General features: G+C 44.7%; 1 protein-coding gene across 1 annotated transcript in view; it reads left to right on the top strand.

Moving 5' to 3' along the window:
• Positions 1–5,595: 5,595 nt before the first annotated feature.
• The window catches only part of akap6 (A kinase (PRKA) anchor protein 6), a 104,089-nt gene continuing 92,011 nt past the window's right edge, over positions 5,596–17,673 (top strand). Inside the window, exons 1-6 of the mRNA XM_029494374.1 lie at positions 5,596–5,828; positions 6,201–6,372; positions 15,519–15,628; positions 16,079–16,220; positions 16,314–16,970; positions 17,138–17,482. Of these exons, the coding sequence (XP_029350234.1) occupies positions 5,596–5,828; positions 6,201–6,372; positions 15,519–15,628; positions 16,079–16,220; positions 16,314–16,970; positions 17,138–17,482 (1,659 nt within the window). The remainder of the gene's footprint in view (positions 5,829–6,200; positions 6,373–15,518; positions 15,629–16,078; positions 16,221–16,313; positions 16,971–17,137; positions 17,483–17,673) is intronic.

The following is a 17,673-nucleotide window of genomic DNA, read 5'->3' on the forward strand; positions in this document are numbered from 1 at the left end:
GTGTTCACCTTGTTTTGTCTTAACTGTGAGAACTAATCTGAACCTTTTTACTGTCAGATTGAATCAGCAAAAACTGGGACTGTTGATTGAGCCTGAACAGCTGAAGCCTGACGAGCTCCACAACAAAACCAAAACTGGTTTTGCTTTTATTCTGACTTTCACAGTCTACAAGGAGAGCTGCAGTTCACCAACGTTAAAACCCCGATCCAGAGCGTCATAATAATCCTTTCAGTCCCACAGTAAGGATTTATATTCTGTTTGTTTTTTAAATCCCTTTGTGTTTTTTGTCCTGTAACTGTGCCATGTTTAGAAAGTACACATACTCACATATTCAGAATAGATTCCTCAGCAGCTGTGCTGATGTTCATAGTGAAGATGTAAGCCTGTCTAGCTTGAGTCTGGATCAGGTCTGGACCAGGGCGGGACCAGGTCTGGTTCAGGTCTGGCTCAGGTCTGCACCAGGTCTGGTTCAGGTCCAGATCAGGTCAGGCTCAGGTCCGGCTCAGGTCTGCACCAGGTCTGGACCAGGTCTGGCTCAGGTCCTGCTCAGGTCTGGCTCAGGTCTGGCAGAGGTCCAGCTCAGGTCTGGCTCATGTCTGCACCAGGTCTGCACCAGGTCTGGACCAGGTCTGGCTCAGGTCCAGCTCAGGTCTGGCTCAGGTCCGGCTCAGGTCTGGTTCAGGTCTGGCTCAGGTCCAGCTCAGGTCCGGCTCAGGTCTGCACCAGGTCTGCACCAGGTCTGGACCAGGTCTGGCTCAGGTCCGGCTCAGGTCTGGCTCAGGTCTGGACCAGGTCTGGCTCAGGTCTGGACCAGGTCTGGCTCAGGTCTGGCTCAGGTCCGGCTCAGATCTGGACCAGGTCTGGGCTGGTCTTACTTGCTGGTGTTGACGGTCAGGTGATATGATCATGTATTGCTGTGATGGTTGAGTTTGTCTCTTTTCTTTATTATCCTCTTTTTCTCTCCACATTTCCTCAGTACTCATGTCCTCTCTGTTTCCTTTCCTCGCCTCCTAACATGTCTCCTCTTCTACATTCCTTTGTTTGTAATTCCCTCTTCTCCTCCATTTACTTTCAGCACTTCCAGTGTCCTCTGACTCTCTCCTCTTCTTCCCTCCTCCTCCTCAGTCTGTATCGATAACATCTGCTGAGACCTCTGGGTGTGGCAGTGAACGCTCAGTCCTGGGCTTCTGTTTCTGACCAGAGCAGCAGCTGAATCAGCAGCAAATAAACACCCAGCCTCTGAGCTTTATCAACATTTACACTTTCTGTTTGTTCTTACTGACAAAGGCTCAGAGAAGCAGGACACCTGTCACAGACTCTGCAGCCATGTTTGTCCACTCTGTGGAGCAGCACAGTTCTCACCCAGATGCTCATCTGACACTGTTTTAGTATGTTTGATGTGTAGAAGTCTGAAACGTGTTTTTCTGTGCTGGAAGAGAACAGAAACTGTTTTGTTTCGTCTCTGTGAAGTCAGCGTGTGTTCGCGGGAAGAGAGAGGCTGTCGTCATTGTCGGTCGATTGTTGCTATTGTGTGTCTGTGTGATGAAGCTATAATGTGGTCTGGGTTTAAACCAGTACATCAGTTTTCTATCAGTATTTCCTCTTTTAAACTGATGACACACACATCGAGATGACTGGTAGCGTTGATGATCATCTAAGACATGATTTCCCATCATCCCTGTCACTTCTGGACAGCTGTCGTTTTTCTCTCTTTCTTTTCTCTGATTAACATTTTCCTCTCGTCTCACATGCACACTGACAAATTATGTTACACATTAAAGTTGTGCTTGTTGATGTTAAATTAAGACAACAAATGATTTCTTGTGTCTTTGTTCAAAGCCACTCAAACATCTGATCACATGGAGGTCTACCTTTAGGCCGTTTGGACTTCAAGTAAGAAGTGTCGGGAGGAACTTTTAATGACTTCTTGGTTATTTTTATACATTTTTTAAATGACTGACAAATTGTGGGATTCTGGCTTTTGTGTTTATCCACGTGTCATACTTTACAACAGCAGTAACATCTTCAGAGCCATACGGGGTTCGTAGTGTCAAATACAGCTGTTATCTGGCAGGAAGAAATAAATGGTCCAAACCTCCGTCAGGATTTTACATGTTTGACAGTCAACGTAAATCACACACTCTTTCCTTTTCCTGATGAATTAGGAGTTGTGCTAATGTTGTGTGAATGGCTCTTGGTTGTGTTACTCTGGTGTTGGATGACCTTTCTGCAAATGTCAGCGTGCTGTCCTGCATGTGCTTCTGGTTTGTTCCAGCTTTAATTTTCAGTAAGATGGAGGACGAGCTTACAGCTGAAATGTGTTTTTCTTTGTTATAAATGTGACGGCGGTTAAAGGTAACAAAATGAGTGACGCTGTTTGTGTATTTGTGCAACATGCCCAGTAGTGAATTCTTGTTTTTTGAGGAGTTTTGTTGAGGACGTTGCTGTTTTATCATTTAAAGTATCAACGTTTGAAAATCCATGTGATGTTTTTTCTAATAGACATATAATCAGTCAGCACCATGACTGAGTCTTTCCACCTCGAATAGTGATGAACTGATGATGAGCAACCATCATTCATTCATACATCATGAACATAATGAAGCAATCATGCCAAACCGTGGCTGCGGTGGGCGGGGTTAAATAATCTTGAAACCTTGTCAGCGTTAGCATTAGCACAAACAACATGCACAGTTCTATCCCAGCCTGAGAAAACAGAACATTCATCCTTCACTGAGCTCCGACGCCGTCAGTTTGCTCTCTGCATTATAACGTCAGCACTTTGTAAGAAAATACTGGGCTCTAATAATACCCATGATTAGTGGGGAGGAAATAAAACCCCACACACTAATGGTCTGGTCTGGTTCCACTGGGAATCCAGATCTGAAAGTGAGGCGTGGAAACGTAAACCACTACAGAGGAATGGATGTGATGTTGGTAATTATTTGAAAGTGCACGCACAATATACAGTATGTGTAGCCTCATGCTACAATTTATACACACTTGACATGTCTGGTGATGAATCATTATTGATTAAATGGTCAGGACATTCAATATAGATTGTAATAGTTTATTAAACATGTTTCCTTCTTTTCCCGATAAAAACTGTTTAAAGCAGAATAACCAAAGAAAAGTTCCTCTCATGTGTTTGAGTCATTTCTGTCTTTATCTGATCAGGAGTTCTGCTCAGTAATGATGAAAAATCAGCTCCAAAGCTTTGAATGCTCTAAATATCCGTCTTTATTCTAGTTTAATTGTTGTAGGCTGTCTGATTTAAAAATGTGACATTAATCCTCATGATCACGTCCACAGTAAAGTGTGAAGCTTCCTGAAGCCAATCGAATGAATGAAGTCGACAAAAGTTGTTTTCAGCAGTATGTCTCCTTGTTTGGTTCCATTTGTGATGCGGATTCAGGCAGTATTTGACACGACTTTGACTTTTCTCATATATGTGACACAGCAGAAGGAAAGCTTAACAACCAGAACAGATGATCCTCCAACTCGCCTTCCTTCCCTATGATACATTATTTATACTGGGGCTGGGCTGGAGCGCCCCTGGGACACACACACACACACACACACTGTTATTCCTCCATGGCTGCAGTCTGTGTCATGGCTGTGTTTTCTTTCTCCTCTCTAACCTTTCACAGCGACAATTTTAGAGTCCAGGTCTAACATGCAGCGTTTGATTTATCAGTCAGTCATTTATGGCTCAATGCCGAACTGAAAAAAAAAAAGAGTTCACCCAGAGTCCTCGGCGTCTACGGGTGTGCTGTGAGGTGTGGGCGTGGTCCAATGATGGCGAGCTGGTCGTGGATGTGAAGGTGAAGCTGCCACCAACCAAGAGCAGATGTGATTCACTGTCATGGAGGACGATGAACAGTTTTTTATAACGGCTGTTTTATCCCTCAATAAAGAACAGTTCATCTGACAGTGTCTTTATAATTAGAGATATATTAATTATTATTATTTACATCACTGGTACTGATCCACTTCTGAATGAAGCTCAGATCTGGATGAGTCTCCAACAATTGGTTACCTCAGCAAGAGAAAAATAAAAATATAAAACGTCTTCCCTTTTTTTCTAATTTAATAAATCAATTTTTATTCTGAGTCAGAAAGCTTCAGCAATAATTAATAGATAATGTAATTACCCTTTTCACAATAAATGTCTGATCTGATGTTGGTCTTTGTTTTAGAGCCATTAAAAAAAAAAAAAAACCCAAACGCACAACAGAAAAGTGATGAATACACTTAAGACAAACTTGAGTTGTTCCAGCATGATTCATGTTGTGTGAGTTTGTAGTGCGTTCTCCGATGTGACGTTTCTTCTTCTTCGTGTGTGTGTGTGGTGCCATGCTGTGACAGACTGAGAAAACAAACTGGTGAAAGGACGAAAAGAAAGAAGAGAGGTTTTGTCTGCTTGTGCAGACGGAGGGAAGAACATTGGAGAGAAAAGAGAGTCTGTGCTCGTCAGATCTGCTTCCACACGTGGAGCCTTCTGGATTACTTTGGATTACTTTGGATTATTCTGTCAGTTCAGGCGAGATGCAGAGGTACGGTCCGGATGTGTAGCTGGTTGTCATTCAGGACTTGCTTTGTCTTCATGTGCAAATACCATACCTGCGATAAAGATGATAAAAAATGTCCCTGAATGTGGCGTGACTTTAGATCAGGAGCGTAGTTTCACTGTGACATCATCATGTTTTGTTAAATCACCTCTGATTTTTGGGAAAAAAATAGACAGATGGCCGACATGGAAATAGAAATGTGGAGGAAGAGGAGGAGAGATGTTTTCACTTCAGAGTGGGATTCATTTCTGACTGAAAGGTCGGGCAGTAACAAACTGAGGCGGTCTAATTGACTCATCATGTCTGACCTCTGATTGGTCAGGAGGTGAAGTGAAGTGGAAACACTGCAGTGCACTGAATACTGGTGGAGAGATTTAAACTCAGCTGTGTGTTTATCTCCTGAAATCTGACATTTCAAACTCAACTTAACCAACAAAAGGAAGCGCACTTCAGCTTCACCCTCATGGGAGCGTAAACAAATACACCTCGTCTAGTTACGTCCAGACTCAGGTCAAACTGAAGGTGTATGATTCTGATGAGAGGCACCGTCTCTTCCATCACATCGATTTCCACTGTTACAGCACACACACACACACACACACACACACACTGGTGGTTCTATATGTGTGTACACAGCCCTGAACTAAAGGGTCTCCCATAAACTCGTATGGATCGTATGGATCTCTGTTTTTGACTTGAGTTCTTCATCTTCTCTCTCAGGTTTCTCTCTGGAGCTCCAGGAGCTCTGTCAAATCCTGTGTGATATCACAAAGTTCAGGAAGTCCTGACTGCTGGTTTTACGGTTCAGGTTCTGAACACAGACTGAACGTTTCTCTGTAGAACCTGGACCTGATCTGGGATCAGAGACCACATGGAGGTCTACCTTTAGACTGTAGGAACCTTTAACATCTAACCTTTGAGGAACCTCAACCTCCTCTCTCTCTCTCTTTCTCTCTCTCCAGTTCACGCCAATGAAGCTCGCCCACATTAGGAATCCTGCACCTCTCTCTCCCTCTCTTACACCATGAGCATTGTAGCTCTCTCACCCGTGGCCCCCGAGCCGCCGTCCCCCATGGTCACCTCCATCACACCTGTCACCCCGACCGTGGACACGGACAACTCGTCCTCCCCCGCCGGCCCTCTCTGCCTGGATCTGGACCATCGGTCCCAGGATGAGGCCTCTGTCCTTGGCCCTGGTTCCAGCCAAGACGTTGTTCCTGCGGTTGGACTCCAGCTGGAGCGAGACCCATCCAGGAGGTAACAAATAATTTCCTCAGGACAATTTCTTGAGTTATAAATGATGTTTTTCAGTGTCGATGGTGAACAAAATCTGGATGGACTCATTCAAAATCAGTCTAATGGTTTAGAACCAAAAGTCCAAATTAAAATAGGACATTTCTGAACCTTTTTCCTGAACTTCAGAATTTTTACTGTTAGATTTAATATTCCAAAATGTTCAAAGTTCTCAAATAAAAAAATCTGACAGAGTTAATATTCCCTCTCTTTTAGCTGTCCTCCACTTCCTCTGCGGTTCTGCCACTACAAATGTCCCTCTGTCACATGACTTTCTGTTGTTTTGTGTGTTCTTGTGGTCCGATCAGCACTCAGTGCGTGTTTGTGTCGCTGCAGGTCAAAGAAACCGCCGCCCCTCCACACCGGAGCCGACTGGAAGGTCGTCCTCCATCTTCCAGAGATCGAGACGTGGCTGAGAGTGACGAGCGACAGAGTCACTCAGCTCACACACTCGGTGGGACAGGACGGCGACAACAGACACGTGGACGTGCACCTGGTGCAGCTCAAGGTAAAGAGGCCTCCGACATGAAAACCTTCCTCTGGACTTCCTGTCATTAGCATCGCTGCTTCATAAATCTTAGTTCAGTCAGAGTTTATCTTCATCCAGTATCCGATAGTGCTGGCGGTCTCTTTGTAAACAGCTGCTAACATGCTAACTGACGCCTTCGAGTGTTGAGTCAGCGCAGACAAGTCGCTTCAACTGTCTGACCTTAAGCACGAAATATCCCATAATGCCCTTCTTCTCTCCGCGGCCTTGCTGTTATGTAATGACCAGCTTCCCGGAGTCATGCAGTTTCCCGATCATGTACAACATTTATGTAACTCCAGTGAGCGTACAGAGTCCCAGACCTTCATCATCAGACTGAGCTCGTCCTCCTCTTCATCAGAGGAGTTATTGTTAGTTCACCGTCTGAAATACAACAACACGACTGTTGTTGTCGTCCACGCTCATGTCTGTCTGAACACACAACTGAAGTGTTTTATCCATTCACTGAAGCAGGACAGCAGCTGCAGCTTCCTTCATTCATTCAGAGTTTCTGTTCAATCCTGTTCAACTTCAGGTGACATCTTTTATTGATGTGTATGTTTAACTGTGATTTGGGTGTTTCCTTCCTTTATCAGGCTGCTGCTCCTCAGAATGTCTGTCCTCTTCCTCTCTTGTTTCCTCTCACCCCCCCTCACTGAATAAAACATGGCAGCAGCAGCCTTCCAGACGCTGATGCTCAAACCTCTGGAGGGAAAGTAGACTGTGTGTTTTCTGTTTCCTGTCTCTTCTGTAGCTGAGTATATGTGTGATGTCCCTTCTGTCATTCTCCCTCTTCAGAGGAGGTGATCTGTTTTTCCGGATGTAGACCGATCGAGGTTTGGTTCTTCAGCTACAGTTTTTATTTTTTATTTTTTTACTTCACTTTTTGGTCTGCAGACGCTTTGAACATGGAAACAAACAGGAGTGCTTTGGTTTGGTCGTTGTAGGGTTGTGATGATAAAAGCAGTCAAACTTTCTGTTGTTGTGTTGTGATAGATGGAAAGATAATGGAGAGAAATTATTCCTTTTGTTTTCTGGCGATCCCCCAGGACCATGACAGAGTCCCAGGATGGAACGGTTCCCGTAGAGCTGATTCCACACTAAGAAAACACACAAAGAAACAAAAAAATGTCATCAGATCTGTTTTATTTCGCTGGTTGTTCGCAGTTTTTTTGTAAAAGGCAACATCCAGTGAGTGTAGACATTTATTTGGTTATTTTATTATAAAGATCTCAGTAGATTTTTTTGTCTTAGTTCAGTCTTAGTATTAGTCTTTCAGGATTTTACTTCAGCTATATAGATGTTACTGCCAGGAACACACACACACACACACACACACACACACACACACACACACACACACACACACACACACACACACATCAATCTGACAGCTTCAGCATCTGTTGGTTTTCAGATTATGCAACTCTGAGGGCAAAATTGTGTGTGTGTGTGTGTGTGTGTGTGGTCATGGGAAGGGTTGGCTCTCTGCCTGGTTCTTGGGGAGAACTGAAGTGACAAGGTCAGATTTATAGTGATGGCATTGTGTGTGTGTCTGTGTGTGACAGTTACAACTGCAGCTTTGTAATGTGGGTGACTGATGTCATCCTGCCTGTGTGTGTGTGTGTGTGTGTCTGGGGCTCAGTGAACTGTACTGGTTGTGTTTTGCTGCAGTCCACCTGTACATCACTGCAGCGAGGTGTCCTGAATGTTGTGTTGCTCCCTCTGGTGGTGAGAAAAGACAAAGCAGAAACTGAAATCTTTGTTTATTGTCCCTGAACGGTTTCAAAATAACTTATAAACAAAAAAGATCAGTTTTCTTACCCAATGTTTCAGCAGTCAGTTTCTAATCAGTCCGTTCAGATTTGGCAGCTTGTCAGATCTTCCTAAACAAAGAGACATAAGATGTAAGAGCAGCAGGAGAGATACTGTACATGGCCTCAGTTCAGAGTCAGGGAGGCAACAACACAACACAGACACACACAGATGTGTCACAGGGTGTTTTGTTCACAAACACCTCTGTCAGTTCACGTTGGCGGCCACAGAACATCTGAACGCTCACACAGTTCAGCCGGAGGCAGCAACTCTGTGTGAATGAAGGACAATAACAGGAGAGAGTGATTTTAAAGATGACTAACAAATTTAATGAATAAGCATGAAAATGTGATTCACTCAGCAATCTTCATTTTGAATTTAAGAGAAAAACTTTAAATGAAAGAAAAACTAGATTAAAGACAGAACTTAAAACACACTTTTAAACAAAGAAAATGTTCTGTGATACTAAATATTCAGATTCTTCTTGTCATTCGTCTGATCTTTTAAATTCCTTCATTCAGTTTCATTTTCTCGGATGAGATGTGAAGACCGGAGCAGGAAGCTGCTCAGATTCTCTGGGCGATGACTCCATCTAGTGATGAAGTGATCTTATTACAGCTGAAGACACATCTGTCAGAGCACGAGGCCAAACTGAGGCTGTAAAACAAAAGTCACTTCAACAAAATGTTTTTTTCATTCAGGTTTAGATGGCGTTAACTCGATTAAACGCTCACACCGCCTGTTAACACTTTTTTTTATTCATTCTTATTTCATTTTTATTTGTTTTTACCCGTTTGTCCTCAGACTGGGGTCCTCGTCCTGTATCACAAAGCTGCATGCTGATTGGCTGAAAAAACTGCGATTCTGGCTCTATCAAAAGGAAGAAAGGGATAAACCCTGACTAAGTTTAATAAAGGACCACTGAAGAGACACAACTGTAACGCAACAGATCTCACAACAGCTTCTGCCCCAAAATCCAAATGAGCCTTGAATGCACCCAGGTGAACGGTCCCCTTTGGTTTCAGTGTTTATCGCTAGTTTTTTTTCCTGTTGAAGTTCTTTATGTCTGTGTTTGGATAATGAGCCTCCTCGGGCCCGGTACACCTGGACTCACCCTGTCGGGGCTCGTAGCCTCACACCAAGGCGTCTGATCGGACGGCACCTTGACACAGAGCATCTGGGCCCGACTCGGCCCGAGCTTTATTTGACTTAATTGCGGGCGTGGCGTTCAGCAGATGGGAGAAGACAGATCGCCAGACTGCTCTTTGAAATTGGATTCACGCCTCTGGTGATCTCTCTTTTTCTTCATCCTGTCCTCGCTGCTCTTTTCTGGCTTTGTTTCTTTCTTTTATCCTCTTCTTCTTTTCTTCTCCGGCTCTCTCTCTCCCCCCTCTGTCATATTTATAATGCATTCGCCTGCAGGGCATTTTTCTATAACCTGACCTTGCCACAGAGCGACTGTAGGACATGATTATAGTGATGCAACCAATGTTTCTGAGTGTGTGTGTGTGTGTGTGTGTGTGATGGTATGCCGGCCTCTCAGCCATTCTTAGAATCCGGCTGCAGGCGCTGTGTAACAGCTGCATGTCCTGGTCAGAGTGGGAGAGGCACATTTACACACACACACACACACACACACACTCACGTTTCCTACAGTGCACACACACATTTAGTTTCTAATATCATCTAGAAGTGAAGGAGAAATTTTTGTGGGAACTTTGTTTTTGCAATGATATTTTGCGCGTGTTCTGTTTCCCTTTTCACGCTCTGTGTTGTTGTGTCTTTGTTTGTTTTCGTGTCTGTAGACATTTAACTGTGCGTAAGAAGTGACAAATGCGTAAAATGGCGATCTTTTTCTTGGTCCGTTCGGTCTTTGTCTGTCTGAGTCGACATCTCCATCGACACAAACACCGACCTACACTGGTCACTTACAGGAAAGATTATTGTAACATTAAAATCAACAAAGTAACTGAACAGTCAGGTCAGTGACGCTGAAATCATCCTACACGTTGCTTTTGTTTTCGTCGTCCAGGACGATAAGAGCCAATCAGCAGCAGAGGAAATGCAGAAGAAGAAATATGGCACAAACTAACACAGCAGAAGAGATGAGTTTGTTTATTTGTGTAGTTTGTGTAGCAGTTTTCGATACCAGACTCTTTTCACCGGGTCTCTGTTGGCTCTAATGATCCGATCTGTTGTTTCCTTCCATCAGAAACTTCTAAAGAAGAGTTCTGTTAAAGTTGTGCATCTTTGCGGCACCATCAGTGTTGTACAGTGAACGTGATCTGTGTGTCCCACAAAGTTTTATTTAAACACAGTCCCGAACGTGTCTGCTGTCTCACAGCTGCCGGGATATTCCCGTGTCCTGATGTCACCGTCGCTGCTACGCCAGGAATGCTGGGAACTGCCCTCGACAGAGAGGGACAGATATTAATGTAAAAGGAAGGAAAGAAGGAAAGAGGAAGTTTTCAGGAGGACAGGAAGTGAAGTGTGGAGTTCTTCAGATTGATGTTTAGGAAACATGTTTATGTTTATCATCGAACTCAAACCCCCCCCCCCAAAAAAAAAAAAAAAAAAAAAAACAACTTCTGGAACTATTTTCAATTCCTGCACAAAAAAAGTTCAGAATATGGAATAACCAAAAAATTCAACGTGTTTCTTTCATTTCATCCGATTTTATTTTCTCAGAGAAAGTAAACATATTAAAACTCTGAGTGTGAAAGGGAATGTGTGTGTGTGTGTGTGTGTGTGTGTGTGTGTGTGTGTGAAGGGTTGGGTCAGGGTTGGTCTTAAAATAACTTACCCAACTGTTGTCACCCCTCCCCTTTCCAACACCCCCATGAAAGAAGCAGGTCAACACACACACAGCTGGTCACCATCTCCCACATGGTAGTGTCAGTGTGTTTGTTGAGGACGGAGGAACGTTGAGTTTCTGTCACTGTTCGTCGTCTGAAAAGCTTTTTATTTAATTTCTTTTCCTTATGAACTCTTCAGATTCATGAATGTGACGTTTTGGAGAAAAAAAGGAATCGGTGTGAAAGGTAAGACTTTCTGTTTCTCCTCTCTGACCTTTGACCCAGCTTGGTTGGACTTTGTTGAGCGTTTCTCTCACTAACATGAAGAGAGTCTATCTGAAGGTTGTCTTTTGTTCCGGGAAGTCAGAGCTTCACTGTTTGAGAAAATCAAACGTGAATATTTAAGATTCAGAAAGCATCGTGCCGGTGAAGCCTCATGGGGAGCTGACAGGTGTAACTTCAGTCCCATGTGAGCCGGCTGTTTGTGGCGGGACGGCAACAACGTGGAAGTCATTTTTGTTGTAAACTCACTAGAATGACACAAATACTGAATGTGTTTTGCTTCTGTAGCAAAACGAAAAGTTTGGATGAGATGGACTTTTTAAAACTCTTTTTCTCTTTGAGGGAAGTTTTAAGCTGAACGTCAGTTTATAAAAGAACTTTTTTTTTTTTTTTTTTCACAAAATGCGCAGTTTTCTGCAGTTTTACTGCAGCAAAACAATCAGGAGCTCACTTTAGGTTAACTGCTAATTTCACAGCAGAAGCAGATGATGAGGAAGGAGGGAACTGAAAGGAAGGCAGCACGTAAGCCCTTGAACCTTCAGTGTTTACCAGAAGTTTACCTGGCGTCCGACTCGTCTCTGTCTCGTGTTTGCAGAGGACTCTGGGTCTTATGCATCTCTTGAACGCGCTCTCTTGAAGTTTGGAGTCTTAGCAGAAGCTACAACTTTAGAAAGAAAAAAAAAAGAAGAAATTACTGAAACGTAGTCTTTGTATCGCAGCAGCGGGTCTCTGGCGTCTTTGAAGACGCTTAATTTGAATACTCTGGGGGGGAGAAGCACGGAGTATTTGATCTCCAAGGTAAAACACGCCGCGCTGATGGGCTGAAGTGGAGGAGTTGAAGGTTATTGGATCGAATGGGTCTGGATGAGGCCGAGCTGTCGCGGGCGGTTTGAACGCGGCCGCTCTGAAGCCCTTGATGTCGGCGGTGATGAGGGCGAGTCGAGATTGGAGCTGAAGCCTGAGTCAACTTGCTTCAGATAGATTTAAGCAATTAGAAACCCTGCTGAACGTTTGGACTCTGTGATTGACAGGTCATGTCTTGAATCTACGTGACCTGGTTGCTGGAAAGTGTGCGTGTGTTCAGGAAATATGTGATGTGTATCAAACTCTGTGTGTTAGCCAGCATTAGCTGTAGCTAAATATATAAACACACAAACACAAATGCTTTGCTTCTAAGGACGCTCGCTCGGGGAAAACCAGCTTCAGAGTTAGCCTCTGAAGTTCAGCCTCAGCCCCTTTGACCTGCGACATCTCCAGGCAGTTGTTGGACCTGCCACTTGAGGGCGACGCCATCAAAATCCTTCCAAATAAATCTGCTAACAAGCTTTAAATGACCAAAAACTCATCAGGAAAATGTTTACTGAGCTGATAGATCAGGGAGGAGGAGGGACATTTCCCCATAGACTTCAATATAGTACTTATACATAGATACAGTACAACTTCACCTCACAGAACCAGAGTCCATTTCCAGGTTTATAATCTTTATTTTTGTCGAATTAACCATCATCATATAGACAGAAATCAGATCATAGTTGAACAAACACACACACACACACACACAGACACACACACAGACACACACACACACACACACACACACACTGGTCTCATTAGTTCACAGTAATTTTACTGGACTGAGGATCCTCTAACAAACTACTTCAGATAGAAATGATGGACTTGGTGTTAATTCAGTCAGATGGAGCTTCTGTTAAGTTGTGTGTGTGTGTGTGTGTGTGTGTGTGTGTGTGTCTGTATTAGCATTTGAAAGCTGTGTGTAAATTATTGAAACATCTGAAAGACACCGGTGACATTTTCACAGTTTCAGAATGACATGACAGCGCTTTGATGATGAAAGTGTGTGTGTGTGTGTGAGAGTTTTAACAGACTTCAGCTTCATTTTATGGAGACAGGGATTGTCTGTTTGTGTACATACAGTATGTGGAGTATATTTATGTGATTTTGTCGAGTTTGTGTGTTAACTGCACTTCCCTCCCTCCTGTCGGGGGACGCTCTTGGTCTCCCAGTGGGATGTTTTTGATGAAGCGGCGGGCTCCGCTGTGAGATTAAAGCGTTTACACTTCACACCGCAGAGACATGACGAGCTCTCCGTGATGTCCTCAACGGGATGACGACGTCCTCCAGTGAGGACGAGTCCTCTGGTGGACGCACTCAAACTTTATCACAGTCCCTGCTGTTTAGCTGCATTCAGGTTCTATTAAAGTTGGCCTTTTCATTACAAGCCGGCCGGATTAGTTTAGTTTAACGCCGTGCAGTAACGTAAAAGCTTTAAAGGTCTCGTGTTGTGTAAAGCAGATTTAAATGTCTTCTTTGACACTTTCACAGCATTCATACAGAACCTGATTTAGAATCAAAGGTCTGAGTCCACACAGTGTTATGATGCTGAGCCTTAAAACCAGCTGTCAGGAATTCCTGAAATTTGTGATGTCACAGCAGAGCCACCTCCCACCCTCTCCAAGCCCCGCCCACTTGAACCCGTCCATCCACACCTTCCAGGAAAAGGTTTTTCTGCATGTTGACCAGTCAGCCAATCAGAAGAGAGGATCAGAGCCAGAGTTGTTAACTTATCAGTAACTTTGTGATGTCATAACCAAAAGGCCTCAGAGCCTCTCTTCTGATTGGCTCCCAGACCTGCTGTTACTCAGGAGGACGCTCTGAAGGTCACAGACTTATTTCCTCAGAGAAGTTAAATATGGGTCTGTGAAAATCAGCCGGATGTCTCGGCCCTTTTCCGTTTTTCTTCAGCTGCAGCACCGACTGAGTGAGCTCAAATGTTTTTGGCACAGCAGCATCCTAAATACAGCTCGAAGTCTGCACCTCCAGCTGAATCCGTCGGACGGGTTTGGGCCAGACTCGGCTCCGGCTCGGCTCACCTGGATCCGTCCGTGCTGACAGCGGTCACCTGTGCCGGACAGGCTGCGGCCTCCTCCCCTGCTGATGAGTTTATTTTGGAACGGAGCTCAGCAGGTCACGCTGCGAGCCAAGCTGGCAGCGTGTGTGACCTACATTCTCACAGGGCGGGCGGCGGTGTCGTGTTGTCCCGGCAGGTCGCCATGGAGCAGCGTTGTGACTCAGCAACAGGAGGTGGACGTTAAGTGTCCCATCAAAGGTTCGAATCCAGGTCAACTGCTTTTCATTTCAAAGGGAGTCTGATTTCAGTTCGGAGAGGTTCAATTTGTGTGCAAAGCAGCAACTATTATAAGTGAAGATAAATAAAAATGAGACATTTACTGCAGATAAAACCTGCTTTTAATTTAACTTTGAATTCTCCATCTGCCTCCATAATGTTCTGTTGACATTTTAATATCAGGGATTCATTAAAGCTGCACCAGCTCAGCTTTTATCTAACAGAGAAAAACATATTTTTACTTTGTAAAGGCGCAGAAGAGAGAACATGAGAAAGAGCTGAAGACTTTATGGTGCAGTGGATTAGTGAATGATGTCAAAATTATTATGTTGGGATGTTTTCAAGAGCCACTAAAATGTTGAAGTATTCCTTAAATCAGATTAGAACAGTAGGTAGATATTTCTTTAGGTTGGCCTTAAATTTCCATATTTTATATTTAATGTCCGCATTTTAACTTCTCCTGAGTTTTCTTTCTAATCATTGATATCCTGATATTCATACAAGGATATATTTGTGTTTTTAGGAACCACAAACCGTCCGTGTTGTTTTCCATTTCTGGGAACAACAAGCCAGTCAGCCAATCAGGAGAGAGGATGGATAACCCTAACCCTCTCCTGATTGGCTGACTTGTTTCTTTGAGCGATCCGATAAAGCAGTTTCAGGTAGAAAGTCTGAGAAACTAAATTCCCAGAATTTTTTTAATGGTGGGTGCAGGTGGGCGGGGCTGAGGCTTATGTGACATCATAAAGCTGATTTTAGGGCTCCGTTTCTGAATGCAGTCTGTTATTTTTGCTCAGAGCTCCCCAACTGGTGACCGCCCGTCTGTCTTTATGTGTCGTCTGAATTTAGTGTGGTGTCTTCAGTGTTTTCTCATATAAACCTGGAACTGCTGCCACATGAAACTGACTCATGTTTAAAAATGGAAACCTGATGTCACTCATCTTCATCGCTTCTGCTTTTTCCCGTCAAACTCGCCTCCTGTTTTTGTTCTTTGGTTCATCCATCCTGTCTCGGGGATCAGGTTGGGTTGACTGACTGTACTTTGGTGACATTTAAATTTACGGATGTTTCATTTGTGCGTGTTATTTCAGGACATCTGTGAGGACATCTCGGACCATGTGGAGCAGATCCATGCCCTGCTGGAGACAGAGTTTTCCCTGAAACTCCTGTCCTATTCGGTCAACATCATTGTGGACATCAGGTGCACTTTTGTCTGATTTTATAATGATTGAGAAAAAACTTGTTTGGTCAAAACTCCAACAACAATTTCAATATAACCTTTAAATGCTTCGTAAAGCCCAAAAAGAAAAAACTGAAAAAGGAGTCCACAAGTTTTCATTCTTTAAATTTGAATTTTTGTATTTTGAAAACAGTTTCAACCAAATAAAATTTTAGCAAATCACCAGAAATTGCCTCTACTTCAAAAGCTACAAATGTTGAATTCGGATGAATTTCAAAGCTTTTATTTCTCCTCTTCTCTAAAAACACTGAAGGAAAAACAACATCTGAGAAGTTGAATGGATTTCTGTGTTCTGATCGTTGAGAGAGAAACAAACAAAATTTCCCGGTTGTAAAAATTAAAAAAAAAAAGTGATGGAAAAGTTTGGAGGCTGTCAGATCTAATCCCTGCTGATTGTGTCTCGTGGTTCAGGACGGTCCAGCTGCTGTGGACCCAGCTCAGAGTGTCCGTCCTGGTCCTGAAGGAGCGTCTCCTGCAGGGTCTGCAGGACTCTAACGGAAACTACACCCGGCAGACCGACATCCTGCAGGCCTTCAGCCAGGACCAGCACCAGGTAACACACACCTGGTCGTGTGGTGAACGTGGGAATGATTCTTTACCACAGTAACTGCAGCAGAGATAAAAGTGACGTGTTCTTCCTCTCCAGACTCGCCTGGACGCTCTAACAGAGGTGGACGACTGCGGTCAGCTGACCATCCGCTGCAGTCAGGACTACTTCTCTTTAGACTGCGGGATCACCGCCTTCGAGCTCAGTGACTACAGCCCGAGCGACGACCCCGAAGCACGGGGAGCGGAGACGGAGCCCGGGAACGCCCCTGAGGAGGAGCAGGAGCAGGAGCCTGACCGGGCCCCGGGCCTAAGCCCAGAGCTGGGCTCAGTGGAGCGCGAAGGACTGCCCCCATCAAACCCCCAACTCCAAAACAGTTCATCTGATTTCCGCGCGCCCAGTGACCTCACAAACCACAACCGCTCCCTGTCCGCATTGCCCACAATGCAATGCGGCGAGCCCAACCACTCTGAGAGTGCGAAGCGGCCGCTGCAGGGCGTGAGCCACAGCACGGAGGTGTCTCCCACCCACCCGTCGCTCCCCAAGAGGGCGGCCCTGTTCTCAGACGGCGGCGCCAGGGAGGACGACTCCAGGGGAGGTCTGAGGAAGGGGAGCCCTCTCTCTGGGCTCCAGCTCCAGGCCGAGCTGAGCAGGAGCACCCCCTCTCTCATGGACCCTCCAGACCGCTCCAAGTTCTGGTTGGAGCTGGACTCAGTTTACCCAGAGAACGTTTCGCAGTCCTACGAGAGTCTGCAGGTTTGTTTGTCTTTTGACTTCAAGATGGTTTCAGGCTAAATCACAACAATTTTACACAATTTATTATTTAGAGATCAGTTATTATTCTTATTATTCGCTCTTTAACCGTTTTATTCCAATGAAGCACAACGTCCTCTTTGACCTTCCGTCTTCCTTCATGTGAACAGATCATGAACGGGAGAAACCTGCAGAGAAGCCACCTGAGCTCTCGGCACGGCGGATGCTCAGACGGGCGTCTGCAGACACTGCTGACTGAGCAGAGGAGCTCATCTCTGGCCGACCGCCCCCCTCCTCTCCAGGACGCGACGTCTGGGGATGAAGCATCAAAACAAATGGGCAGGACGCCGAAGGAGACACACACACACAGCGAGGGGGACTCGGACTCCTCTTTGCCCTCCCCCATGAGGGAGCAAGTCTTCTCCTCAGACCTGGAGGCATCTGGAGAGGAGTCAGATCCCCGACCACCTCCCAGCAAGACAGCGGTCTGGATTGTGAAGCGCCAGGGGCAGAAGGTGAAGGCGGATTCTGTTTTTTTTTTGGAGGAGAGTTTAAAAGTGTCTCTGTAAGTGAGAGGGAGCGATATCAGGCAGAACGAGGGGTGACATCATCAGCTGAGATTTCAATAAAGTCAATCAAAGATATGGTTTATTTCAAGTAAAAGTAAACGTTGGTTTTCTTTAAAAAAAGGGATGGAAGAGTATCA

This window comes from Echeneis naucrates, chromosome 22 (assembly GCF_900963305.1).
Source record: "Echeneis naucrates chromosome 22, fEcheNa1.1, whole genome shotgun sequence".
NCBI lineage: Eukaryota > Metazoa > Chordata > Actinopteri > Carangiformes > Echeneidae > Echeneis > Echeneis naucrates.